At 39.7% G+C, this 27,360-nt stretch overlaps 1 protein-coding gene and 1 non-coding gene across 5 annotated transcripts in view; one reads left to right on the top strand and one right to left on the bottom strand.

Moving 5' to 3' along the window:
- Positions 1–27,360, bottom strand: part of MFSD1 (major facilitator superfamily domain containing 1) — a 91,328-nt gene that overhangs the window by 33,667 nt on the left and 30,301 nt on the right. For 2 of the 4 annotated variants that reach the window (XM_066259042.1, XM_066259043.1), the window contains exons 15-16: positions 26,475–26,532; positions 24,065–24,102 (exon numbers count right to left, since the gene is read on the bottom strand). In XM_066259042.1, coding sequence (XP_066115139.1) covers positions 24,065–24,102; positions 26,475–26,532 — 96 coding nt within the window. Of the gene's footprint in view, positions 1–24,064; positions 24,103–24,484; positions 25,213–26,470; positions 26,533–27,360 lie in introns of those variants that run through there. The other 2 variants (XM_066259044.1, XM_066259045.1) reach the window with 2 other exon arrangements.
- On the top strand, positions 14,002–14,132 carry LOC136327413 (small nucleolar RNA SNORA63). The gene has a single exon (XR_010729635.1). It is a non-coding gene; the product is annotated as a small nucleolar RNA SNORA63 (small nucleolar RNA).

The raw sequence follows: 27,360 nt of genomic DNA, 5'->3' as shown, positions 1-27,360 counted from the left end.
TAACCAGTGTTCTCTGCAAGGGAAAATGGGAGATATAGGGTGACTGCATGAATAATAGTTTTTATTTGAACGTGGTATCTCAGTTTATGGCAGAAAAGTTTTTCCACTGTATTAAATCACATGATGTTCATTCTCCTAAAAAAATTATTTAAGGTCCATGGTAATCCAAAAAGATAACCTTTAAAAAACTTCTTGCCTGACCTATGGTGGTATATTGGATAGAGCTAGCTAGACCCAGAAGGCTGAGGTACCTGGTTCAAAACCCTGAGGTAGCTGGCTTGAGCGCGAGCTTGCCAACCTGAGTGCAGGGTCACTAGCTTGAGCTCGGAATCATCTACATGATCTCAAGGTAACTGGCTTGAGCCCAAAGGTCACCGGCTTGAAGCCCAAGGTTGCTGGTTTGAGCAAGTGGTCACTGACTCAGCTTGAGTCCCCCAGTCAAGGCACACATGAGATCAATCAATGAACTAAAGTGAAGAAACTGAGTTGATGCTTCTCATCTCTCTTCCTCTCTTTCTCCCTTCCTGTCTCTTTTTATCTAAGAAAAAGAACAAAAAAAAACAAAAAAAAACATATTTAAACAGTAATAATCTCCAAAGAGTTCTCAGATCTACAAATACATTAAGAATTCATTACAATTTATGACAAGGTGGATAAAACTTTTTCAAAAAATCAAACTGTAACCCCTTATCAACCTCTCATGATAGAAAATGTCTGAGTAAATCACACATGTCTAAATTATAAATTTTTATTCTAAAAGTGCAGTTTATTGCTTTCAAGGGCACACAATAATTACAACTAGACTAAATGTTGCCCAGCAGAATTCCTTAGGATAATTAATTTAATGACAGGCAAGGATGTTTTCTAATTAGCAAATCAACTATTTCCATATAAGTGCCTCTACAGTAACTGAGAGCCTAAAATGTTTGCTCTTTTGAACATTTTTCTTAGCTCTATTGCTTATCTTATTAATTTTTGTCCCTTTCTTTGCATAGCACACAGAGAAGATTTACCCTATCTAGAATCCCAACAATCTGTTACCCCTTATAAATTAATAAAGGTTAACATTACTTGAGAACTGGTGCACTACGCTCCCTGTGAAAAAGCTTAAAGCCATCCAACATCTCTTTTAGCCATGACCTCAATGGCCACCAGCCTGGTGACCGTGGAGGAGGGAGGAAACTAATCTAAGAAGCAAGTGCTTTATACTCCTGCCAGTTTTGCAGCCTTTAGTCTCCGTTAACCTATGCTTGCAATTATTTCTCTGATCCACATAATGCTAATTTTGCTTCAGAAGTCTTTTGACCTTCTTAACAGCAAAATATAGGCATCCATTTCTAACTTATTTCTGGATAGTTGGGATAAAAAAGTTTTAACTTAGTTAACATTGTATCCTGGTTTTCAGAGACAGTAATCTCAAGACACAAGAAACTAGACTATTCCCTTTAGAGAAAGGGCTCCTTTGTAGGAGGGATCCACTGTCCAACATAAATCAAGAAAGAAAACATATCTCTCTCTTCTGTGGTTATTGGAAGCCCACCTCCAGAAGGGGACAAGGAAACTAGAAACAAAAGTTCTTCCTGAATCTACACATGCAATGCCCACCACCATGGTGAAAGCTGGGATCCTCCCGAGTCCTGAGTATCTTGCATAATCTGCCTGGTTATTTGGCAGGTTTAAATAAAATCAAAGTTCAGTGGATATTATCATGTTCAAAGTACCATGAATGGGGAGCAGTACTAATGCAAATATTATGGCTGTAGCCACCTACAAAAATATCAAGCACAGTGTCCTTAAGAAGACTACTACTAGACAGACAAAACAAACAGCAATATGCACACTAATAAACCATTTCAGCAGCTACAGAAGAAATCATGTCTACATGAACAATACAGACAGTATTAGGAAAGTTTGGGGGAGGAAGGTGAGAGCACTTTCAGCTGAGAGCCAGGAAAAATACTATAAGTCTGATGAAGGTTGCATGAATTTTCAATTATTAGAATCCTACCCGCAGTGGTGGAAATGAAAACTTTTTGTGAGAGCCAATGGTTGGTTCCTGAAAGAGAGGAGGTGGAGAAAATGCTGGAGGGGTGGGAACCCCAAAGCCAGGGAAAGAACCACTCTGCAAGGCACAGGGAACTACAAAGGGCAGTTGAGCAGAAGAGTGATGAGATCAAAGCTGTGACTCAGAAACTTAATCTGAGGCCCCCCATGTTTGAATGGATTAGAAAAAGAAATCTGACAGCAAACTTCTGTGATATCTCCTCATTGGTCTTCCTTTCCTTCAAAGACATCCTACATACCATCTCCAGATTTTCTCTAAAACAGTATTTTCTATACATCACAGCCTCCCTAATTTTGTCAGTTTCCTCCCTATATCACCATTTCTGAACAACACAGTTCAGATTCCTCCTACTGGCATACCAGGTCCATCACTGTCTACAGGGGACTTTTCAACCACAGGCTTCTTACCACACCATATGGACTTGTACCCCTCATATGTTTACCACTACCACTCAACACACACTCCCCAAAAATAACCCCTTCTCCAAATGCCAAAGTATTCATCTTCCCAGACCATGAGTTCTACTTCCTCCCGCTTCCTCCAATCTCACTCTGCACTGCTTACTGACCACCTTGACCCACAGGGCTTTATCTCCTTGGAGATGATGATGGACTCCTTTATCATCTCGGTCTGTTTTATCTCCACCACTACTTCAATTTTTCAATGGCATCCTAGCAACACTCTGAACATGGTAGACACTCACTAAGCCAGGGGTCCCCAAACTTTTTATACAGGGGGCCAGTTCACTGTCCCTCAGACCGTTGAAGGGCTGGACTATAAAAAAAAACTATGAAAAAATCCCTATGCACACTGCACATATCTTATTTTAAAGTAAAAAAACAAATCGGGAACAAATACAATATTTAAAATAAAGAACAAGTAAATTTAAATCAACAAACTGACCAGTATTTCAATGGGAACTATGGGCCTGCTTTTGGCTAATGAAATGGTCAATGTCCAGTTCCATATTTGTAACTGCTAGCCATAACAAGTGATATGACATGATTCTGGAGCCATGACGCATGTATCCTGTGTCACCGGAAGTAATACTGTACGTGAGCGATGCTGCGCTTTGCGCATCCTGTGCTCCTCTCACTGACCATCAATGAAAGAGGTGCCCCTTCTGGAAGTGTGGCGGGAGCTGGATAAATGGCCTCAGTGGGTCGCATGCGGACCACAGGCCGTAATTTTGGGACCCCTGCACTAAACAATGGTGATGCTAACAATGGAGGAAGAAGGTGATCAACATTTAGAAGACCACTGAAATGATCTCAGCATACCAATAATGAGCATGACTAGTACTAAAGGGATTTTAAAACATTGGAAAGAATGAAGATAAAGTGATTAGACATGAGTAGTAACAATAACATAAAAATGAGTCTGAGACTCTAAGCCAGAAGAACTAAAAAAAAACTAGCACCCAGCACATAGTAGGTGCTCCATAACCACTAGAGGAAGAAAAGGAAAGAAAAAGAGAGAAAGAAGGAGGGATAGAGACAGAGAACAAAGCTGTGCATTGCGGGGGCCAGTTCAGTCCCAGACAAGTTCAATGTGAGTTGCTAGTAAAACAAGTTAGAAATGTAGGATGAAGGATCAGAGAAAATTTAGGCTAAAGTTCTAGATTCAGTTATCTCTCCAGGCAAATATTCAAAGCTGTGGATGCAAATAACCTGAAAAAGAAAAAAGCAAGAACAGAGGACCTAGGCGATACATTTGGGAATCATAAAAAATTCTGACAGGGAATACAGGGATAAGAGGTGGTGACAGACAACAGAGCACTGGGAAAGCAAATGAGGGAAGTTTCAAGAAAGAGGAGTCAAGGGTGTCACAAGAAACAGACCAATCAAAAAAGAATGAACAGTTGTCTCTCAGCAAACAACTCATATGCCATCTCTTCTAAGAAGCATGATCAACCATTGGAAGGCCTTTCTTCTCTCCTTCATCTTTCCTTCTACCAGGTATGAGCAGCATTATTTAAATCCTCTTATCTCTTGCCCGACAGGATCTAGCAGAGGCATGAACATATGGTTACCCGCTAAATCTTTCTGGAATAAAGGAATATACAGCAAACAATTCTTCTGTGTACACTTTTCTGGAATTACTGCCTAAATCCAATTTATAAATGTGTGCCTATAAAACTAAATCACAAGTTGTTTGGTATTTATTTGTTCTAACACCAACTCCAATTCAATGCAATTCTAAGACACTCAGTACTTATAAGCTTTCTCACTTTGTAGCCTACATTTCAAACACAATAAAGAGGAAAATTTTTAACAAAGTCATTTGCAATTAAGCATAACCTAAGCTTATGAAGTTATGTGTTCTCATTATCTCTTCCTTTCTTAACAAGCCAAATTTCTTTAGTATTTCCATTTCTCAACTTTTTGTTGAGTTTTTATTTTGTTTTGTTTTTTAAGTATCAAACAACTTCAAAGGTAACGACCTCAAGAAGAAGTCCATGATAAGAGCAGAACTTAGTTTCTTGCAGCAAGCCATCACTGGGCTTGTTTAGTGTTAAATCATGAACAAAAGGCAAGAGTGCCACTCCAAGAAAACTAACAAATCACATAGTCTGAGAATGTTCCACTCTGCAAACAAACACATTAACAATACGACCTTTATATAGCATTAACCCAACAATCAAAGAAACAGCCATTCAAGACTCCTCTAATGTTCTTTCACCTGTTGTACCTAGTTTCTTGCAAGGATAAACTACATTTTTTTTCTCTTCAATTTCTACCTTGAATTTATACTCCAAATCATGACAAGTCGGCTGCTGCCCATCCCAATGCAATGGCTCCACTGACCTGCCAGTTACAAACTGAATGGACAGAGACCCTATCCTGCTTGAGCTTGCAGGGCATTTGCCGTTGTCACCCAACTCCCTTCTTAAAGTCCTCCTTGCTTCCAGAGAATGCACTCTCTCCTGCTTCTCTCTGCACCTCCCCCAACTCCCACCCTGTAAGTGTGAGTGGGTGTGCCTTAGGACTCTGTCCATGGTACTCTCTGCTCTTAACCCCACTCATCCTGTGCACTCTCCTGCGACAGCCTCAGAGACAGCCCAGAAGTCCTCTCAGGTTCAAACCGATGCTTCTGTTCCTACAACAAACCCTCAGGCACTTATAGTTTCACAAAGCCAAAACTGAAATCATTTTCCTCCCAAACTTATTCTTTCCAGTTAAATGGCATTACCAGCCAAGCCAGAAATCTGAGTCATCCTTTAGTCCAGCCTCTCCCCCATGTCTGTCATACTCACATTGTTAGATCAACCTCCCATCTTGGTGGCCTCTGCTTTAGTTCAAATTCCCATCCTCTCCTGGGGCTTCACTGCTCCAGTCTATTAACCATTCTCCTGACTCCAGGTTTATTCCCCTCAACCTCCCATTCATTCTCTTCCTTCCTCCAGAATCATCTTCCTAAATGTGTGTCCTAGCTTAATTCCCAGCATACAAATCTTGCAAAAGCTCCCATTTACCTGCAGGATTAATATCAAAATGCTACACATGGAATGAAAGGCCCTCAGCAATGCACTTCCTATGAAAACTTTCAACCTAAACTCTCCGTGCTCCTTCATTCCACTTTCATTAACAGTGGGCTCTCCCAGGATCAGCTCTACAACTTCCCCAATCTCACCCAAGGCTTCTCTGTTTAGGTGAATCATCTTACTCACTTTACAATGCAGCTCAGAGACTATCTCAACCCCATCAGCCATTGCTCTATGATAGTCACTGGTCCTTTGTCCATTTCCCCCCAGTCTCCAATGAGACCCTTAAAGGAAGGTGGTCTACATTTTCTACATCTCTGAATCACCACTTCTACTAAAGTGCCATAGGTTCAATGATACCAGAAACAGTAACACATAAATCTGCATATCTTACATTATCAAGATTATTACAACATCATGCTTGGTTTTCCCTACAGCTACATTTCTTTGAATCATAAGAGGATGTCAAAGACAACACATATTCCATATCGTAATTTATGAAACAGAGCATATTAAATAAAAATAATCAGCCTGACCAGACAGTGGCACAGTGGATAGAGTATTGGACTGGGACTCAGAAGACCCAGGTTTGAAACCCCGAGGTTGCCAGCTTGAGCACGGGCTCAATAGGCTTGAGCGGGGGCTCATCACCTTGAGTGTGCAGTCGCTGACTTGAAGCTCAAGGTCGCTGGCTTGAGCAAGAGGTCACTCACTCTGCTGTAGCCTCTTGGTTAAGGCACATATGAGAAAGCAATCAATGAACAACTAGGGTGCCCCAAGAATTGATGCTTCTCATCTCTCCCTGTCTGTCTGTCCCTCTCTCTCTCTCTGGCTCTCTCCCTGTCTCTGTCACAAAAAAAATAATAACAAATAAATAAAAATGATCATAAAAACTGTATGTACTTTGTTATCAGATTAGAAAAGGATTTTAAAAATCCAAGTGCTGGGCCTGGCCTATGATGGCACAGTGGACAGAGCATTGACCTGGAATGCTGAGGTTGCTGGTTCAAACCCCTGGGTTGCCCGATCAAGGCACATCTGATATGCAAGCAATGAACTACAGTGAAGCAACTGTAGTTGATAGTTCTCGCTCCCCTCCTCTGTAAAATCAATAAATTAAAATCTTTTAAAAAAATCCAAGTGCTAGAATACAAGCCAAAACTTCTAGAGTCCTCAATGAAGGCAGCATATGTGTTATCTTGAAATATTACAATAGCTTCCCTTGGAAATCCTCATTAAGAAACTGTTCTATAGCCTATTTAATGGTTGTAATAGCCAGAACACATTATTTATTAAAATTCATAGACTTACAAAATAAAGCCATGGAAAACATTCTAAAACATCCATTAAATATGCCTGTCCTCTTAGGCCCATCCCGCCCTCCCACCCTTCAGTCCAGGATTCCATCTCCACAGATCCCACAGGAACCAAGAGAGGACATTATCTCTCTTCTCATTTCATGAGCAATGACTTTTAAAATCTGAGATAACATCTCCCCAGGCCCACCCCCTCACTACCTTCTTGTCCCAGCCCAAGCTTCCTGCTGCTACAGAGGGCCCTCCTCCTCCCTCCCACCTTCCTCCACTGACAGTGTGTCCCTCGCTTGTCCACTGCACCCTCTGAAATCTGGCTCTACTGGGCTGGGGATGGGGGAGATATTCGCCTTCTGTCCTGACACTTTTATCTCTCCCCCAGGGTGGATGGGGTCTGCTTTGAAAGGTTAAAACTAAAAAAAAAAAAAAAAAAAAAGGTTAAAACTACCAGAATGTGTAACACATAGAACTCTAACATCAACATCATCAGACTTTCCTTGGAAAACTGAGCAAGCCTTAATATTTGGGGGAAGGGGGACAATGGGATAAGGTGTGTAAGAAGCTTGAAAGTGTCACCAGCCCGCACTTTCAGCTGTTTGTGAACAAGCCGCCATTATCCTAAAGATTCCTGAGCATGCTTCACTCCCCTGCCAGTGCTCAAAGGAAGCCAGAAGCAACCCCAGGAGGGTTAATACAGTCCAATGCACCAACTAATCTATTCAGTGCAATAGATGGATAGCTATTTCTCTAGACAATGTTTTAGATCATGCATCAATGACTATCATCTAAATATGGTAATTAGCCATATCATATCTGTAGGTTTTATAAATTAAGAACCTGAGTGCTAAAAGGAACTCTAGTGATCTTCTACTTGCTAATCAGGAAATGAAAGCATAAAAAGCTACTACCTAATAAAACTTAGGAGACAAGCACAAGAGGTAACCCTCTCCAAAGTCAAACTCCCACAGAGTACACTGATTTGCAGTCAAACCTTTAAAAAAAAAACCAGTTTAGGGAACATTCTAAGTTAGGCAGAACAGCTGCCATAATGTGGGGCTAATAAAAACCTACCAACAAGATAACACGTTAGTTTAGTACATAACCATGTACACACACATTTCAGGGGGAAAAGTGGCAATGTGTGTCATAAATTGGCTGTCGGCCTGCCTACAAGATGTCAAGGACTTTCCAGTATTTCTCAGTTTTCCCCACAGCAATTCTACGCAGTAAATTCCTACTCAGGGTTCAACAACCTCCCCACCCGGCCCCTAGGGGACACTCCAAGAGTACACAAAGGGGCCCTGGCCGGTTGGCTCAGCGGTAGAGCGTCGGCCTGGCGTGCGGGGGACCTGGGTTCGATTCCCGGCCAGGGCACATAGGAGAGGCGCCCATTTGCTTCTCCACCCCCACCCCCCTCCTTCCTCTCTGTCTCTCTCTTCCCCTCCCGCAGCAAAGGCTCCATTGGAGCAAAGATGGCCCGGGCGCTGGGGATGGCTCCTTGGCCTCTGCCCCAGGCGCTAGAGTGGCTCTGGTCATGGCAGAGCGACGCCCCGGAGGGGCAGAGCATCGCCCCTGGTGGGCGTGCCGGGTGGATCCCGGTCGGGCGCATGCGGGAGTCTGTCTGACTGTCTCTCCCTGTTTCCAGCTTCAGAAAAATACAAAAAAAAAAAAAAAAAAGAGTACGCAAAGGGAGGAGCCAAGGGTTCTGAGGCTGTGGGGAGGCATCACAGAAAACATGGACAGCTTGCAGACAGCTTACAGCTGTTCTTTGCTACCACTGGGATCAAAAACAAAGTGCATCATTCAGCCATACCCCATTCTCTAGTGCTTTCACCTACAGTTAATCACACGCAATCTTCTTCCTGTCAATGAAAATTCTATTTTTAACTCAGGGCTCCATTGAACTCCCACCTGCATCCTCAAAGTTCTTTAGAAAACACTACCTGTTACCTTCCTCCCTTCTGAACACTAATACCACTTTCTTCAAACTCAAGATAATATGTACATATCCTTCAGACGTGTTTACTTTTACAAAAGGAGTAACACGAAATCTTTCACAAAATAAGACCATCACTCCCTTATATCAGTATGCTCTCTAATGAAACTTTATTAATGACTGCTTAATATACTGCTCACAAAAATTAAGAGGATATTTCAAAATGATTATGAAGCAATAAAAAAAAGCATTTTACTTTTTAAACAAGAACATCAGAAAAGCAAATGAGCGGCCCTGGCAGTTGGATCAGCTGTAGAGTGTCGGCCCAGCATGTGGAAGTCCTAGGTTCAATTCCCGGCCAGGACACACAGGAGAAGTAAGTGCCCATCTGCTTCTCCACCCTTCCCCCTCTCCTTCCTCTCTGTCTCTCTCTTACCCTTCTGCAGCTAAGGCTCCACTGGAGCAAAGTTGGCCCAGGTGCTGAGAATGGCTCCATGGCCTCCACCTCAGGTGCTAGAATGGCTCCGGTTGCAACAAAACAATGCCCCAGATGGGCAGAGCATCGCCACCTAGTGGCTTGCTGGGTGGATCCCAGTGGGGCACATGCGGAGTCTGTCTCTCTGCCTCCCTGCTTCTCACTTCAGAAAAATACAAAAGAAGAAAAAAAAAAGAAAATAACAAGTCAAAGAAAGTTATTCGATTATGCAAATGAGATGCAAAACCAACTTTTATTTTATTGGTGAAAAAGCATTGTATAGGCCCTGGCCGGTTGGCTCAGCGGTAGAGCGTCGGCCTGGCGTGCAGAAGTCCCGGGTTCGATTCCCGGCCAGGGCACATAGGAGAGGCGCCCATCTGCTTCTCCACCCCTCCCCCTCTCCTTCCTCTGTCTCTCTCTTCCCCTCCCGCAGCCGAGGCTCCATTGGAGCAAAAAGATGGCCCGGGCGCTGGGGATGGCTCCTTGGCCTCTGTCCCAGGCGCTAGAGTGGCTCTGGTCGCGACAGAGCAACGCCCCGGAAGGGCAGAGCATTGCCCCCTGGTGGGCGTGCCAGGTGGATCCCGGTCGGGCGCATGTGGGAGTCTGTCTGTCTCCCCGTTTCCAGCTTCAGAAAAATACAAAAAAAAAAAAAAAAAAAAAAGCATTATACAAAAGGCTGGAAGTACCGGGGTATCTGCACGTTCCCTGATCTTGAAAGTGAACATCCTGCAATTTCCCAGCCCTTGCAATGCCCCTGCAACATGATTTGCCTGCATGCAAAGCCTGGAGAGTCATAGGATATTTTGAAGCTGGTCGAACACAGACAACAGTAGCAAGAGCACTTGGAACATCCAAAGCACGATTAGCAGACTGTGGAATCACTTTCAAGAGATTGGCACAGCACAAAGATGAGGGCAGGGTCACGCATCTGCCACAACAGCAAGAGATGACAGCTACTTGACCTTATTTGCAAGAAGGAACAGGTGCAGCAATGCAACAGAGCTGTGGGGATGGCTTCTTGGTGCCACTAGATGACGGATATGCACCCAGACCGTACGAAATCAGCTCCATCATGTTGGACTACATGCCCAGAGACCAATGGCATGCATTCTGTTATCTGCTGACCACCACAGAACCCATAAAAGGTGGGCTGATGGGCATCCACATTGGACTCGTGATGAGTGGTCAACTGTCCTCTTCTCTAAGTCACAGTTCAGTCTGCAGCCTGACAATCATTGTGTCCTAATATGGCGTGAACAAGGAACACAGGAGAATCCACATTTCATGCGAGAAAGGGACTCCTTCGGTGGTGGTGGAATCATGGTGTGGGCTGGCATCAGCATTGGTGGGCATACCAACCTCCAAGTCATCAGAAACAGAACACTGTCAGATATCAAGATGAGGTCCTGCACCCTATAATGGTACCCTATGCTGGAGCAGTTGGACACAAGTTTCTTTTCATAGACAATAATGCAAGCACTGTACACACTGTATCAACAACATGCTTCAGGAGGCAGGAATCAAACACATGGACTGGCCTTCACGTTCTCCAGACTTGAAGTCCATTGAACAGGATTGGGATGCACTGGGAAGATGTCTGGCAAACCGTCCAATGCCTCCCAAAACAAGTCTTGAGCTGGAAGTTGCCCTGGAACAAGAGTGGCAGAGGATCCCATGAGAACTGCTGGACAGTCTGATCCTGTCCTGCTCCATCGCTGTCAGTGTTTTGGCAGTCTCAGGTGACCATACACCCTACTGAACAGTCAATGTGTGGCTCTCTCGTCCAGTTTGACATGCTTCTGTTCATCCCCATTATGTCACTTGCTACTCAATCACTATAATTGAGTTTGTATAATCAAACTTTCTTTGACTTGTCATTTGCTTTTCTGTTCTCGTTTAATAAAAAAATTCAAATGTTTCATCACTTCATATTCATTTTGAAATATCCCTTAATTCTTGTGAGCAGTATTCCATTTTAGGCACATGATACGATGTATTTAACTGATCTATTTTTATAAACATGGGTGGTTTCCTATTTTAGGCTATTATAAGCAACCATGCATTGAAGAGACTTTCTTAGAATATATTTATGTGTAGCCATCTGATGATTTCCTTAGGATAAATTATTAGAAATGGAATTGCTAAGCCAAGTCAGGTAGCCTACCACTATATCCCTTTTAGATCTTCTTATTCATAATGCAGTTGTCCTTCATAGTTATTCCAGTGATGGCTGGTGGCACAGTGGATAAAGCATCGACCTGCAATGCTAAGGTTGCCAGTTCGAAACCCCAGGCTTGCCCAGTCAAGCCATGTATGAGAAGCAACTACTGTTGAGTTGGTGCTTCGTGCTCCTCCCCCCACACATTTTAAAAAAATTTTATAAAATAAATTTTTTAAAAAGTTATTCCGATTTACTCTTCTTTTTATTTATGTATCATTCAAAAAATATTTATTTCGTGCTAGGCACTATGGACACAGTCATTATTCATATAAGAAACATAGTTCTTACCCTCAAGGAGCTTACAATTTAGAGAGAGAAACCCACACCACCACCAATCTTCACTATGGGCTGAGGTAAGTGAAGAAGGAAAAGTACAGGGTGTTCTTTTTTTTTTTTTTTTTTTTTTTTCCTGAAGCAGGAAACAGGGAGAGACAGACAGACTCCCACATGCGCCCGACCGGGATCCACCCAGCACGCCCACCAGGGGCGATGCTCTGCCCACCAGGGGGCGATGCTCTGACCATCCTGGGCGTCGCCATGTTGCGACCAGAGCCACTCTAGCGCCTGAGGCAGAGGCCACAGAGCCATCCCCAGCGCCCAGGCCATCTTTGCTCCAATGGAGCCTTGGCTGCGGGAGGGGAAGAGAGAGACAGAGAGGAAGGCGCAGCGGAGGGGTGGAGAAGCAAATGGGCGCTTCTCCTGTGTGCCCTGGCCGGGAATTGAACCCGGGTCCTCCACACGCTAGGCCGACGCTCTACTGCTGAGCCAACCGGCCAGGGCCCAGGGTGTTCTGAAGACCACAGGAATTCGTTTCTGTAGGAATGATGGTTCTGAGCAGGGGATAAGGTTTCCCGTTGGAAATCCAATGAAACCAGGTCATAGTGAATTCTAGATTAAACATTCTAAGCAAAGGGAGCATGGACAAAGCCTCTGAAAAGGGATGCAACCTGACTCATTTGAAAAAATATAAACAGCTTACTGCAGCAGGCAAGGAGGTAGTGGAAAGAGAAAGGCAGGCCAACCACACAAGCCCAGCAGCAGCAGCGGCTGACTCCCTATCCTCCCCCCATTGGGGAGGCCAGCATTGAACTAGCCAAGGGCTAGAACAGTTACAGGGCAGTAAAAGCCTAAGGAACTAACACTTGAATAATGACACAACTATAAATTAGAAAAATGGATGTAAGTAAACCTACCCAAAAAAGGAATGCATTTTTAATCTGTTCCAGAAATTTTAAGCATAAAATACTATGCCACGTGCTTTAAACAATATAATCAGCTAACTTTTTTGGTTCAATGGTTGTAGTCTAAAATAGTTTTTCAACAACCAGTCCACAGCCAAGACACCAGAAATTTTGTGCCAGTTCGCAAAAGAGTTATCCAACCTGGTGTTGAATGAAGATTATAGACCCAATAATCTTAGTTGATTTCGCTTATGCTCAGGGTGATTTCTGCTTTAGTGGTCCCTGAAATACTTCTATTCTCACTGGTTCCCAAGTGTAAAAAGGTTAAAAACCATAGGTCTAAAATATCTGTGTGCCCATAGAGAGCAAAACACATGAAAAATTCCTTGACTTTAATATGCTAAGACTAAGTCAATTAAAACGTGTTTATGTCTATCACAAAAATTTTATATCCACATTTTATTTAATGGGAAAAACATAAATGTCTAGAGAAAAACCTAATTCTCATAATCTTTCAATGACTGTAATAAGGCAAATTTTCTTTATTTCAACACATTTTCTTATCATCTTCCTCTTAAGAGTTAAAATTAGTGTTTAAATTGTGTGTGTGTGTGTGTGTGTGTGTGTGTGTGTGACAGAGACAGAGAAAGACAGGCAGAGAGAGGAAAAGTTGGGACAGACAGGGAGACAGATGAGAAGCACCAATTCTTCATTGTAACTCCTTAGTTATTCACTGATTGCTTTCTCATATGTGCCTTCACCAAGGGGCTACAGCAGAGCAAGAGACCCCTTGCTCAAGCCAGTCACCTCTGGGCTCAAGCCGGCAACCAAGAGGTCATGTCTATGATCCTGCACTCAAGCTGGTGAGCCCCTGCTCAAGCCCATTGACCCTGCATTCAAGCCAGCGACCTCAGGGTTTCAAACCTGGGTCCTCTGTGTCCCAGTCCAATGTTCTATCCACTGCACCTCCACTACCAGGTCAGGCTGTTAAAATTTTTTAAAAATCAAAAGTTATGTAAAATCCAGCACCCATTTATGATCAAAATTCTCACCAAAGTAGGAATACAGAGAACATACCTCAACATGATAAAGACCATCTATGACAAACCATGGCCAACATCATACTCAATGGGGAAAACTTAAAAGCAATTCCCTTAAGATCAGGAACAAGGCAAGGGTGATCCTTTCACTACTCTTCAACATAGTTCTGGAAGTCCTAGCCACAGCAATCAGACAAGAAGAAGAAATAAAAGGCATCCAAATTGGAAAAGAAGTAAAACTGTATTTGCTAATGACATAATACTGTACATAGAAAACTCTGGTGGCAGGTTGGGTTAATTTTTACAATATAGCTGTGAAGTGCTATATTGTTCTTTCCCCTTCTGAAAGCAATTGTTTCCTACAATCTCTGTCTGGCTCATTTCTGTAGTAAGACAGAGATGCTTGGTCTCAAACATTATAAAAAATTTAAAAAAGAAAACTCTGAAGTATCAGTAAAAAAACTACTAGACCTAATAAAAGAATTCAGCAAGGTGGCAGGATATAAAATTATTATTCAGAAATGAGAGGCATTTATATACACCAACAATAAACTGTTTGAAAGAGAAATTAAAAAAACAATCCTGTTCACTACTGCAAAAAAAAAAAAAAAGAGTGCCTAGGAGTAAATTTAACAAAGGAGATAAAAGATTTGTATTTGGAAAATTATAAAATATTGATAAAAGAAATCAGAACAGGCATACTGATCTGTGGAACAGAACAGAGAACCCAGAAATAAATCCACAGCTTTATGGTCCATTAATATTTGACAAAGGACGTAAGGGCATACAATGGAGTAAAGACATTCTCCTTTAATTAATGGTATTGCGGAAATTGAACAGGTACTTGCAAAAAAATGAAACTAGACCACCAACTTACACCATTCACAAAAGTAAACTCAAAATGGATAAAAGACTTACATGTAAGTCACGAAACCATAAATATCTTGTAAGAAAACAGGCTGTAAACTCTCCAATATTGCTCGTAGCAATATTTTTGTTGATTTATCTCCATGGGCAAGTGAAATAAAGGACAGGATGAACAGATGGGACTGTATCAAACTGAAAAGCTTTTGCACAGCAAAAGACACCATGAACAAAATAAAGACAGCCCACGATGACGTCAGAGTAATGGCGGGGTAGGAAGCGATACCGATAAATCTCCCCCAAAACTCAACAAGATCTTCAACCAGAAACAGAAAAACCTATACTTGGAGCTTCCAGATGCTTCGCAATACACCCAAAGGTATGATTGAGTGAAAAATTGGCTAAATATATAACCAAACCCCGAAGGAAATAGGGAGTAAGAAATGCTCCTCCTTCCTCACTAACCTAAACAGGGCGGCTTTCTCTGGTAACTGTGAATATAGAAACTGAGGCGGGCAAAGGGGGTGAATAGATCCAGGCCACCGCAGCACAAACGGCCGAACCAGGCTGTGGCACAGAGATCCAAGCCGAGGAAAATCTGATCCTATGGCAACCCGGGCAATACAAGCTAACACTTGCGCCAAACCCAAACAAAGAAAGAAAAGCAGAGTGGCCATTTTACCCGGTCTCCTGGTCGGTGCGCAGTTAGTGGGCGAGAATTTCTTCCTGGGAAAGCCACGCACGGGAGGGAGTGAGAACTACTTCCAACGGTGGAGATTTTCCGTGCTGGAGGGTGTTTCACTCAGAGGGAACCGCGGCCGGCCTCATATCCTGGTTTACGCGCGCAGATAAGGAGTGAGCAATTCCTCCGAGTGCCTCGGCAGTGCGCGCCCGTGTTATCGCACAGAGGGGCAGAGTCAGGGGCCTTTGGGTGGGCCAAAGCGGAATCTCAAGCCACCCCAGCGCCTTGCAAAAGCCGCGCACGGGGACGGAGTGAGACTCAATTCCAACGCTACAACTTTTCCCTGCGGTTGGGGGTTTCACTCAGAGCGTGAGACTGCTGGCCGGATATCCTGGTCGCAGACAGTGAGTGAGAGTTTCCTCCAAGCGCCCAGGAAGTGGGCACCCGCTTGTGTTACCGAACAGAGTGGCAGAGCCAGAGGTCTTTGAGTGGGCAGAAAGCCCGCCTGATTATGCTAGGAGCTCTGACTGACTGAGCCTTACCCAGAGCCCTGTGCTGAGTGGAAATAGAGTGGGGAGTTGCCAGCTCTTTGAGCCTCTTACTATCCAGGCAGAGGCAGCAGCAACCCCATAGCTGGATTATCAGGCTACTAATTAAGGAAGGAAAGACTAGGAGAAAGGCTCCAGGAACACGGACTCTCTCACTGTCGGAGCCTATAAATGCTATTGAGCTTCGACTGCCAACGAGACTAAAGTACAATACATGACATTGCCATAGAGACTTATCAACTGCAAACTTCTACCTGAGCGTGCCAAAGGGGCAGAACCCGGGGTACAGAGTCACCAACCAGGAAGAGGGAGAGAAAAGAAAAAGCAAGAAGATAACCTCTCAAAATCAAGAATAATCTGCAGACTTTATAACCTATCCCATTTTATTATATTTGTTCGTTTGTTTCTCTTATCTTCATTCTTGATACTTTTTTTCCTCCTCCAATTTGGCTGATTAACTCTCTACCGGTCTTACTCTCTCCTCTCCTTGAACTACACTACCCATAAGTGTTACATCTCCCATTATCTTTTCTCTTCTCTTCCTTTCTCTCTATGAGGGTTGCACTCCAAAACCCTTAACTCTCTCTCTCTCTCCTTTCTTTTTTCTTCTTTTAGTGGTTCCCTCTTTTTTTCTCTCTCTCTCTTTCTTTTCTCCCTCCATATTAGTTTCTTCCTTTCTCCTTTACATCTCCTCTCATTCAAACCTCAATAACAAACAAATTATCTTATCTGGGACTCAAACCTATGTTTGTGGCATTTTGGGGGGTTTTTACTTCACCTTTTTAACTCACTAGCAGTGCTCTCATCCCTGGCTCTCCATATTATCTAGTTCTTGTTCCACTAAATACAATAGTAATTTTTTAATTTGTCCCCCCATTTTTCCGTTTTCCTATTATTCCTCTCATCATAACTCTTAGACAACCAACACCTAAAAGCAAATCATTTCATTCTTGACCCAAATTTTTTCCTTATTTGCTTTTTGTGGGTCCATACGCTCTTTTTTTTCTTTTTTCTTTCCTTTTTTTTTTTTTTTTTTTTTTTTTTTTTTTTTTTTTTTTGCCCCTTTATTACTTTTCCCCAATTCAGGCCCTCCATCACAGGCATTGTTTGTTATAATTCACAGTCCACCACAAGATTTTCTCAAAAAAGAGGGGAGAGGAGAGGAGAGGAAAAAAGGAGGGGGGGAATAATTTCCTTTTTTTTAATTTTTATTTTATTTTTCTTTATTTCATTATTAATTTTTTTTAAAAAAAAAACTTCGATTTTTTATTTTTTTTATAGTTATTTTTTTAACTTTTTATTCTTTATTAAATCTCATTAATACTATCAACAAAACCACCCTCAGATGCCATTAAGGAAGAGAAAATCGAATATCATGGATACAAAAGAAAGAGAGGTAACACAGCTAGATGAGGAAAAATCTATGGAGAAAAAATTTAATATATTGGAAACCTTGGAGTTAAATGACAGAGAATTCAAGATAGAAATACTAAAAATCCTCCGAGATATACAAGAAAACACAGAAAGGCAATTTAGGGAGCTCAGAAAACAACTCAATGAACACAAAGAATATATGTCCAAGGAAATTGAAACTATAAAAACAAATCAAACATAGATGAAAAACTCAATTCATGAGCTGAAAAACGAAATAACAAGCTTAGCTAATAGAACAGGTCAGATAGAAGAGAGGATTAGTGACATAGAAGACAAGCAACTTGAGGCACAACAGAGAGAAGAAGAAAGAGACTCAAAAATTAAAAAAAATGAGATAGCCCTACAAGAATTATCTGACTCCATCAAAAAGAATAACATAAGAATAATAGGTATATCAGAGGGAGAAGAGAGAGAAAATGGAATGGAGAACATACTCAAACAAATAATAGATGAGAACTTCCCAAGCCTGTGGAAAGAACTAAAGCCTCAAGTTCAAGAAGCAAACAGAACTCCGAGTTTTCTTAACCCCAACAAACCTACTCCAAGGCATATCATAATGAAATTGACACAAACCAAAAGCAAAGAAAAAATTCTCAAGGCAGCCAGGGAAAAGAAGAATACAACATATAAAGGAAGGCCCATTAGATTATCATCAGATTTCTCAGAAGAAACTCTACAAGCTAGAAGAGAGTGGACCCCAATATTTAAAGTCCTGAAAGAGAGGAACTTTCAGCCACGAATACTATACCCATCAAAGCTATCCTTCAAATACGAAGGAGAAATAAAAACATTCACAGATACAGAAAAGATGAGGGAATTTATCATCAGAAAACCCCCACTCCAGGAATTACTAAAGGGGGTTCTCCAATCTGATACAAAGAACAAAAAAAAACAGAGCCACAAGTAAAAGCTCCAAGAAGAACACAATAAAACCAAATTTAAACTGTGACAACAACAAAAAGAAAGAGGGGGAGAAGATGGAGATTAACAGTAGCAAAGGACGACGGAGTGCAAAAGTACTCACAAAATAGTTCGCTACAATGAACAGGGTAGGGACCCTTTTCATTACTCAAAGGTAACCACCATTGAAAAAACCACCACAGAAGCACATGAGATAAAAAAGATAGCAACAGAGGAAAGATGTATGGAATACAACCAAATAAACACAAAAGATAGAAAAACGAAAGAGAAGGATCAAACAAGACACAAAACTAACAGAAAGCAAGATATAAAATGGCAATAGGGAACTCACAAGTATCAATAATTACACTAAATGTAAACGGATTAAACTCACCAATAAAAAGGCACAGAGTAGCAGAATGGATTAAAAAAGAAAATCCAACTGTATGCTGCCTACAGGAAACTCATCTAAGTAACAAGGATAAAAACAAATTCAAAGTGAAAGGCTGGAAAACAATACTCCAAGCAAATAACATCCAAAAAAAAGCAGGTGTAGCAATACTCATATCGGATAATGCTGACTACAAGACAGGAAAAGTACTCAGAGACAAAAATGGCCATTTCATAATGGCTAAGGGGACACTGAATCAAGAAGACATAACAATTCTTAGTATATATGCACCAAACCAAGGAGCACCAAAATATATAAGACAGCTACTTATTGATCTTAAAACAAAAACTGACAAAAATACAATCATACTTGGAGACCTCAATACACCGCTGACGGCTCTAGATCGGTCATCCAAACAGAGAATCAACAAAGACATAGTGGCCTTAAACAAAACACTAGAGCACCTGGATATGATAGACGTCTACAGGACATTTCATCCCAAAGTGACTGAGTATACATTTTTCTCCAGTGTACATGGATCATTCTCAAGAATTGACCATATGTTGGGCCACAAAAACAACATCAGCAAATTCAGAAAAATTGAAGTTGTACCAAGCATATTTTCTGATCATAAAGCCTTGAAACTAGAATTCAACTGCAAAAAAGAGGAAAAAAATCCCACAAAAATGTGGAAACTAAACAACATACTTCTAAAAAATGAATGGGTCAAAGAAGAAATAAGTGCAGAGATCAAAAGATATATACAGACTAATGAAAATGACAATACGACATATCAGAATCTATGGGATGCAGCAAAAGCAGTGATAAGAGGGAAGTTCATATCGCTTCAGGCATATATGAACAAACAAGAGAGAGCCCAAGTGAACCACTTAACTTCCCACCTTAAGGAACTAGAAAAAGAAGAACAAAGACAACCCAAAACCAGCCGAAGAAAGGAGATAATAACAATCAGAGCAGAAATAAATGAATTAGAGAACAGAAAAACTATAGAAAAAATTAATAGAACAAGGAGCTGGTTCTTTGAAAAGATCAACAAAATTGACAAACCCTTGGCAAGACTTACCAAGCAAAAAAGAGAAAGAACTCATATAAACAAAATCCAAAATGAAAGAGGAGAAATCACCATGGACACCGTAGATATACAAAGAATTATTGTAGAATACTATGAAAAACTTTATGCCACTAAATTCAACAACCTAGAAGAAATGGATAAATTCCTAGAACAATACAACCTTCCTAGACTGAGTCAAGAAGAAGCAGAAAGCCTAAACAGACCTATCAGTAGAGAAGAAATAGAAAAAACCATTAAAAACCTCCCCAAAAATAAAAGTCCAGGCCCTGATGGCTATACCAGCGAATTTTATCAAACATTCAAAGAAGACTTGGTTCCTATTCTACTCAAAGTCTTCCAAAAAAATTGAAGAAGAAGCAATACTTCCAAACACATTTTATGAGGCCAACATAACCCTCATACCAAAACCAGGCAAGGATGGCACAAAAAAAGAAAACTACAGACCAATATCTCTAATGAATACAGATGCTAAAATACTAAACAAAATACTAGCAAATCGAATACAACAACATATTAAAAAAATAATACATCATGATCAAGTGGGATTCATCCCAGAATCTCAAGGATGGTTCAACATACGTAAAACGGTTAATGTAATACACCATATCAACAAAACAAAGAACAAAAACCACATGATCTTATCAATAGATGCAGAAAAGGCTTTCGATAAAATACAACACAATTTTATGTTTAAGACTCTCAACAAAATGAGTATAGAAGGAAAATATCTCAACATGATAAAGGCCATATATGATAAACCATCAGCTAACATCATATTAAATGGCACTAAACTGAAGGCTTTCCCCCTTAAATCAGGAACAAGACAGGGTTGTCCACTCTCTCCACTCTTATTTAATGTGGTACTAGAGGTTCTCGCCACAGCAATCAGACAAGACAAAGAAATAAAAGGCATCCATATCGGAAAAGAAGAAGTAAAGGTATCACTTTTTGCAGATGATATGATCCTATACATCGAAAACCCCAAAGAATCCACAAAAAGACTACTAGAAACAATAAGCCAATACAGTAAGGTCGCAGGATACAAAATTAACATACAGAAGTCAATAGCCTTTCTATATGCCAACAATGAAACAACTGAGAAGGAACTCAAAAGAATAATCCCCTTCACGATTGCAACAAAAAAAATAAAATACTTAGGAATAAACATAACAAACAATGTAAAGGACTTATATAATGAAAACTATAAACCATTGTTAAGGGAAATTGAAAAAGATATAATGAGATGGAAGAATATACCTTGTTCTTGGCTAGGAAGAATAAATATAATCAAGATGTCTATATTACCCAAAGCAATATACAAATTTAATGCAATTCCCATCAAACTTCCAATGACATTTTTTAAAGAAATAGAGCAAAAAATCATCAGATTTATATGGAACTATAAAAAACCCCGAATAGCCAAAGCAATCCTAAAGAAAAAGAATGAAGCTGGGGGCATAACAATACCTGACTTCAAACTCTATTATAGGGCCACGACAATCAAAACAGCATGGTATTGGCAGAAAAATAGACACTCAGACCAATGGAACAGAATAGAAAGTCCAGAAATAAAACCACATATATATAGTCAAATAATTTTTGATAAAGGGGCCAACAACACACAATGGAGAAAAGAAAGCCTCTTCAATAAATGGTGCTGGGAAAACTGGAAAGCCACATGCAAAAGAATGAAACTGGACTACAGTCTCTCCCCCTGTACAAAAATTAACTCAAAATGGATCAAAGATCTAAACATAAGACCTGAAACAATAAAGTACATAGAAGAAGACATAGGTACTCAACTCATGGACCTGGGTTTTAAAGAGCATTTTATGAATTTGACTCCAATGGCAAGAGAAGTGAAGGCAAAAATTAATGAATGGGACTACATCAGACTAAGAAGTTTTTGCTCAGCAAGAGAAACTGATAACAAAATAAACAGAAAGCCAACTAAATGGGAAATGATATTTTCAAACAACAGCTCAGATAAGGGCCTAATATCCAAAATATACAAAGAACTCATAAAACTCAACAACAAACAAACAAACAATCCAATAAAAAAATGGGAAGAGGATATGAATAGACACTTCTCCCAGGAAGAAATACAAATGGCCAACAGATATATGAAAAGATGCTCATCTTCTTTAGCTATTAGAGAAATGCAAATCAAAACGGCAATGAGATACCACCTCACACCTGTTCGATTAGCTGTTATTAGCAAGTCAGGTAATAGCAAATGTTGGAGAGGCTGTGGAGAAAAAGGAACCCTCATCCACTGTTGGTGGGAATGTAAAGTAGTACAACCATTATGGAAGAAAGTATGGTGGTTCCTCAAAAAACTGAAAATAGAACTACCTTATGACCCAGCAATCCCTCTATTGGGTATATATCCCCAAAACTCAGAAACATTGATACGTAAAGACACATGCAGCCCCATGTTTATTGCAGCATTGTTCACAGTGGCCAGGACATGGAAACAACCAAAAAGCCCATCAATAGATGACTGGATAAAGAAGATGTGGCACATATACACTATGGAATACTACTCAGCCATAAGAAATGATGACATCGGAACATTTACAGCAAAATGGTGGGATCTTGATAACATGATACGAAGCGAAATAAGTAAATCAGAAAAAAACAGGAACTGTATTATTCCATACGTAGGTGGGACATAATAGTGAAACTAAGAGACATTGATAAGAGTGTGGTGGTTACGGGGGGGAGGGGGGAATGGGAGAGGGATAGGGGGTGGGAGGGGCACAAAGAAAACAAGATAGAAGGTGACAGAGGACAATCTGACTTTGGGTGGTGGGTATGCAACATAATTGAACGACAAGATAACCTGGACTTGTTATCTTTGAATATATGTATCCTGATTTATTGATGTCACCCCATTAAAAAAATAAAATTATAAAATTAAAAAAAAAAAAAAAAAAAAAAATGGGAAGAGGATATGAATAGACACTTCTCCCAGGAAGAAATACAAATGGCCAACAGATATATGAAAAGATGCTCATCTTCTTTAGCTATTAGAGAAATGCAAATCAAAACGGCAATGAGATACCACCTCACACCTGTTCGATTAGCTGTTATTAGCAAGTCAGGTAATAGCAAATGTTGGAGAGGCTGTGGAGAAAAAGGAACCCTCATCCACTGTTGGTGGGAATGTAAAGTAGTACAACCATTATGGAAGAAAGTATGGTGGTTCCTCAAAAAACTGAAAATAGAACTACCTTATGACCCAGCAATTCCTCTACTGGGTATATATCCCCAAAACTCAGAAACATTGATATGTAAAGACACATGCAGCCCCATGTTTATTGCAGCATTGTTCACAGTGGCCAGGACATGGAAACAACCAAAAAGCCCATCAATAGATGACTGGATAAAGAAGATGTGGCACATATACACTATGGAATACTACTCAGCCATAAGAAATGATGACATCGGAACATTTACAGCAAAATGGTGGGATCTTGATAACATGATACGAAGCGAAATAAGTAAATCAGAAAAAAACAGGAACTGTATTATTCCATACGTAGGTGGGACATAATAGTGAAACTAAGAGACATTGATAAGAGTGTGGTGGTTACGGGGGGGAGGGGGGAATGGGGGAGGGAAAGGGGGAGGGGCAGGGGCACAGAGAGAACAAGATAGAGGGTGACGGAGGACAATCTGACTTTGGGTGGTGGGTATGCAACATAATTGAACGACAAGATAACCTGGACTTGTTATCTTTGAATATATGTATCCTGATTTATTGATGTCACCCCATTAAAAAAATAAAATTATAAAAAAAAAAAAAAAAAGACAGCCCACACAATGGGAGAACATATTCGCCGATCTGTCTGATAAGGGGTTAATAACCAAAATTTATAAAGAACTTGTAAAACTCAATACCAGGAAGGTAAACAATCCAATTTAAAAATGAGCAAAAGAACTGAATAGACATTTCTCTAAAGAGGAAATACAGATCGCCAAATAGGCATATGAAAAAATATTCAATGTCACTAATCATCAGAGAAATGCAAATTAAACCACAATGAGATACCACCTCACATCTGTCAGAATGGCACTTATTAACAAAACACATAAATGCTGGCGAGGGTGTGGAGAAAAGGGAACCGTCCTGCACTGCTGGTGGGAATGCAGACTGGTGCAGCCACTGTAGAAAATAGTATGGAGATTCCTCAAAAAAATAAAAATAGAATTGCCTTTTGACCCAGCCATCCTACTTTTTGGAATATACCCCAGAAATACCAAATCACTGATTCAAAAGAAGATAGGCTCCCCCCTGTTTATTGCAGCATTGTTTACAATAGCCAAGATCTGGTAACAGCCCAAGTGTCTGTCAGTGGACGAGTGGATTAAAAAGCAGTGGTACATATACACAATGGAATACTATGCAGCCATTAAAAAAGGAAATCTTACCTTTTTTGACAGCATGGATGGACCTGGTGATTATTAGGCTAAGTAAAATAAGCCAGGCAGAGAAAAAAAAATATTATAAGATCTTACTTATATGTGGAATCTAATGAACAAAGTGAACTGACGAATGGAATAGAGGCAGAGGCGGGGTCACAGGGAGCAGAGGGACAGCTATCAGAGGGTAGAGGATGAGGGGATGGGATCAGAGAAGGTAAAGGGATTAGTGAAACTATATATACATAACACAGAGATACAGATAACAGGACAGCAAATCCTAGAGGGAAGGGAGAGGGAGTTAGGGGGAGGTGGGCAGAAGGGGTATAAAAAGAAACAGAGGAGTGGCGGGTGAGGGAGTTATATTCAGTGGGACACTTGAATCCATGTAAACACAATAAATTAAAGTTTAAAAAAAGACATCATGTATTCTTTTTACAGTATTTTTATTTATCATGTAGATATGCAATTATTATAATTTAAAGGATATCTTTAGTAACTGATTAGACTATAAAAAACTGTACAGAAAGTTTGGACCACAAAATTATGTCTCTGAATGACAAAGGTGCTCAGTAGCGGAGAAATAAAGTAGCTCAAAAGGGTCACCGCCCAGCAACCTCTCATCACTAGAAAGAGCAGAATACAATCTGCTATTTGGGAAAATGAAGAGACTTCACTTCATTAAGTATCTTTCAAATACTGTATTTTCTATTACAAAAGGGAATGCTTATTAAAATGCCACAGTTTATTGTATATAAAATATTCCTTCTACCCCCTCAAAAGCTTTTCAAATTTTTTTTGCTTTAAGAAAAAGCCATCTCCTCAAGACATACCTTAAGAAAATGATCTCAGTATAAGACTTCCATTATTTACTGTCCTTACTAAAATTCACCTGCATATTCCAGAGCAATTTCCTAAACTTCACTGTTGATTAGCCTAATCTGAAGTAAAACTCTGAGTAAAACTCAAAAGACAGAGGGTAAAATAATACAAATATTCTTTGGAAGTAGGTATACCTGAAATATGAGTAACTTTCCAGACCATTATTTTTTCTAATGACTAAACTCTAAATAAAAGTAACTTTTAAAATAAAATTGGAGTTTTCAAATCAATGATGTGTGCACCCCATTCTCATGACAGTCATTTAAACTTCTCATCTGCAAAACATAATGCAATAAATTATCAAAAAGAGGGGAACAACACAAAGCCCCATCAGGTTTGCAAAACAAAAACCATGTACATTATAAAACACAAATTGCCAAATAATAAACATCACACATTTTGCTGGGTAATCTTTTAAGTCTTGATAATCATAAGAGTAACATACAATCAATGTAAAAAATTTAGAAGATATAGAAAACCAAAGAAAAAAATAAACTCTTAGAACCCTATCATTCAAACAGAATTGTTAATATTTGGGGTTTTTTTTTTTCACTTTTTCCTGTGTTCCCATTTTTTCTATTCTATACAAGTAATAGGTTTAAGAAATATACATGCCTACATATTTAAAAAAGAAAAATTAGGATATTATATTTGCATTTTAACATATGACATGTTAAATATCTCTGACTTTAGAAAGCCTTCTAAAACATGATTTAAAAAGCATAATATATAGATGTGTCATAATATATTTAACCATTTCCTTACTCTGGGACATTTATGGTGTTTCCAATTCTTTTACATAATACACAAGGATTGTCATAAAGATATTTAAAACTTACACTACTTTTGATTATGTTCTTAAAATGTATTTCTAGAAATAGAATTACTATGTTAAAAGGGAATTTGATATAGCCAAAATTCACCACCTCGTTCTACCAGATTTTAAATTTTCAAAATTCATAAAACAGTTATATGGTATATATTTAAAAATACATTTTTAAAGTAAAAAAATATATATTCAATGTTTAAAACATTAGAAATAGGAAATAGAATCACTATTATGTTGTAGCAGACACTCAGGGAAAAAAGTAAATTAACTTAAACCACACACTATATACTTTAATCTGTTTCAAATGAGTCAGAGAATACAGAAAGCATATTAGTACCAAGAAAAGATAAAAAATTATCTCAGTGGTTTAAGAAAAAAAAAATATCAGAGAGAACAGAGGGTGAGCCCAACAGAGGAACTTAGGACAAAGACCTCTGCTCCAATAAATCACAAATACTACACATCTCTTTCTCTTGGAAGGCAATTTAAAGACAAATTCCTTTTTTGCCTTCATTTTCATCTTTGATCTCCACCTTTTAAAATTTTCTGATCCAAACAGGAATTCTGTTATAGTAGTTCTAGAAATAGTCATTAGCTCTCAAATTGTAAGAAGACTTTCTTTAAAATCCAATCCTAATACCTTGATATAAAATACAAATGTTTTAAAATTTCAAAATAAAGACAACTTTCCTCTTTTTCAATACTTACTCAGCATGGGAAAGTTGTATTTCTTTCCTTTGTCTTGCAGAATAATTTAGGTTCCCACCTAAAACACAAATGAGCATAGAGTATTTCCAATACAGCTGCTCTAGGAAAAGCTCAGCACGCATACAGCGCGCACACACACACACTGGCACCGGCACTTTAAAGTAATAGAAAAGACTATGGAAGATGAGAAAGAGTTTCTCTCCTGAAACATTCCCAAAGGAAAAAAATGTGTTTTTAAGAATCCTTATATGATACAAAAAATCACTTCTTAATTGTAGCTTTTTTTTTAAGTTTGGACTTATGTATTACCTCACTCAGGTTTTCTTTTTTTTTTTTTTTTTTAATTTTTTATTTATTCATTTTTAGAGAGGAGAGAGAGAGGGAGAGAGAGAAAGAGAGAGAGAAGGGGGAGGAGCTGGAAGCATCAACTCCCATATGTGCCTTGACCAGGCAAGCCCAGGGTTTCGAACCGGCGACCTCAGCATTTCCAGGTCGATGCTTTATCCACTGCGCCACCACAGGTCAGGCCACTCAGATTTTCTTAACTGGGACATTGTATCAAAATTCAGTAACAGTGAGAATTTCAAGAAATTAAAGAAAATGACCTAAAATTATTAAAACAGCATGTGTATTCATACTTCTAAATATATAGCAACCTTTAAGGGTAAGCCAGTTAGAAAAATTGATAAAGGTAACATCAAAAATCTTATAAAAAGAAAAAAACACAAATGCATGTAGTATATGTATATTCACAAAAGGAAAAAAAAAGTCTGTAATTTCTCATTCTGTATCAAATACTTTCAACCTTAAAGTGAAAATTTTAGTTATAAATTTGTTCACCTCTTTTTTTAAATATAAGACAGTAACATAGGAATGGCTTTAGTTT

This window comes from Saccopteryx bilineata, chromosome 2 (genome assembly GCF_036850765.1).
Source record: "Saccopteryx bilineata isolate mSacBil1 chromosome 2, mSacBil1_pri_phased_curated, whole genome shotgun sequence".
In the NCBI taxonomy this organism is placed as follows: domain Eukaryota; kingdom Metazoa; phylum Chordata; class Mammalia; order Chiroptera; family Emballonuridae; genus Saccopteryx; species Saccopteryx bilineata.
The sequence above is the reverse complement of the archived record's forward strand: the minus strand, read 5'-3'. Positions and strand labels throughout refer to the sequence as shown.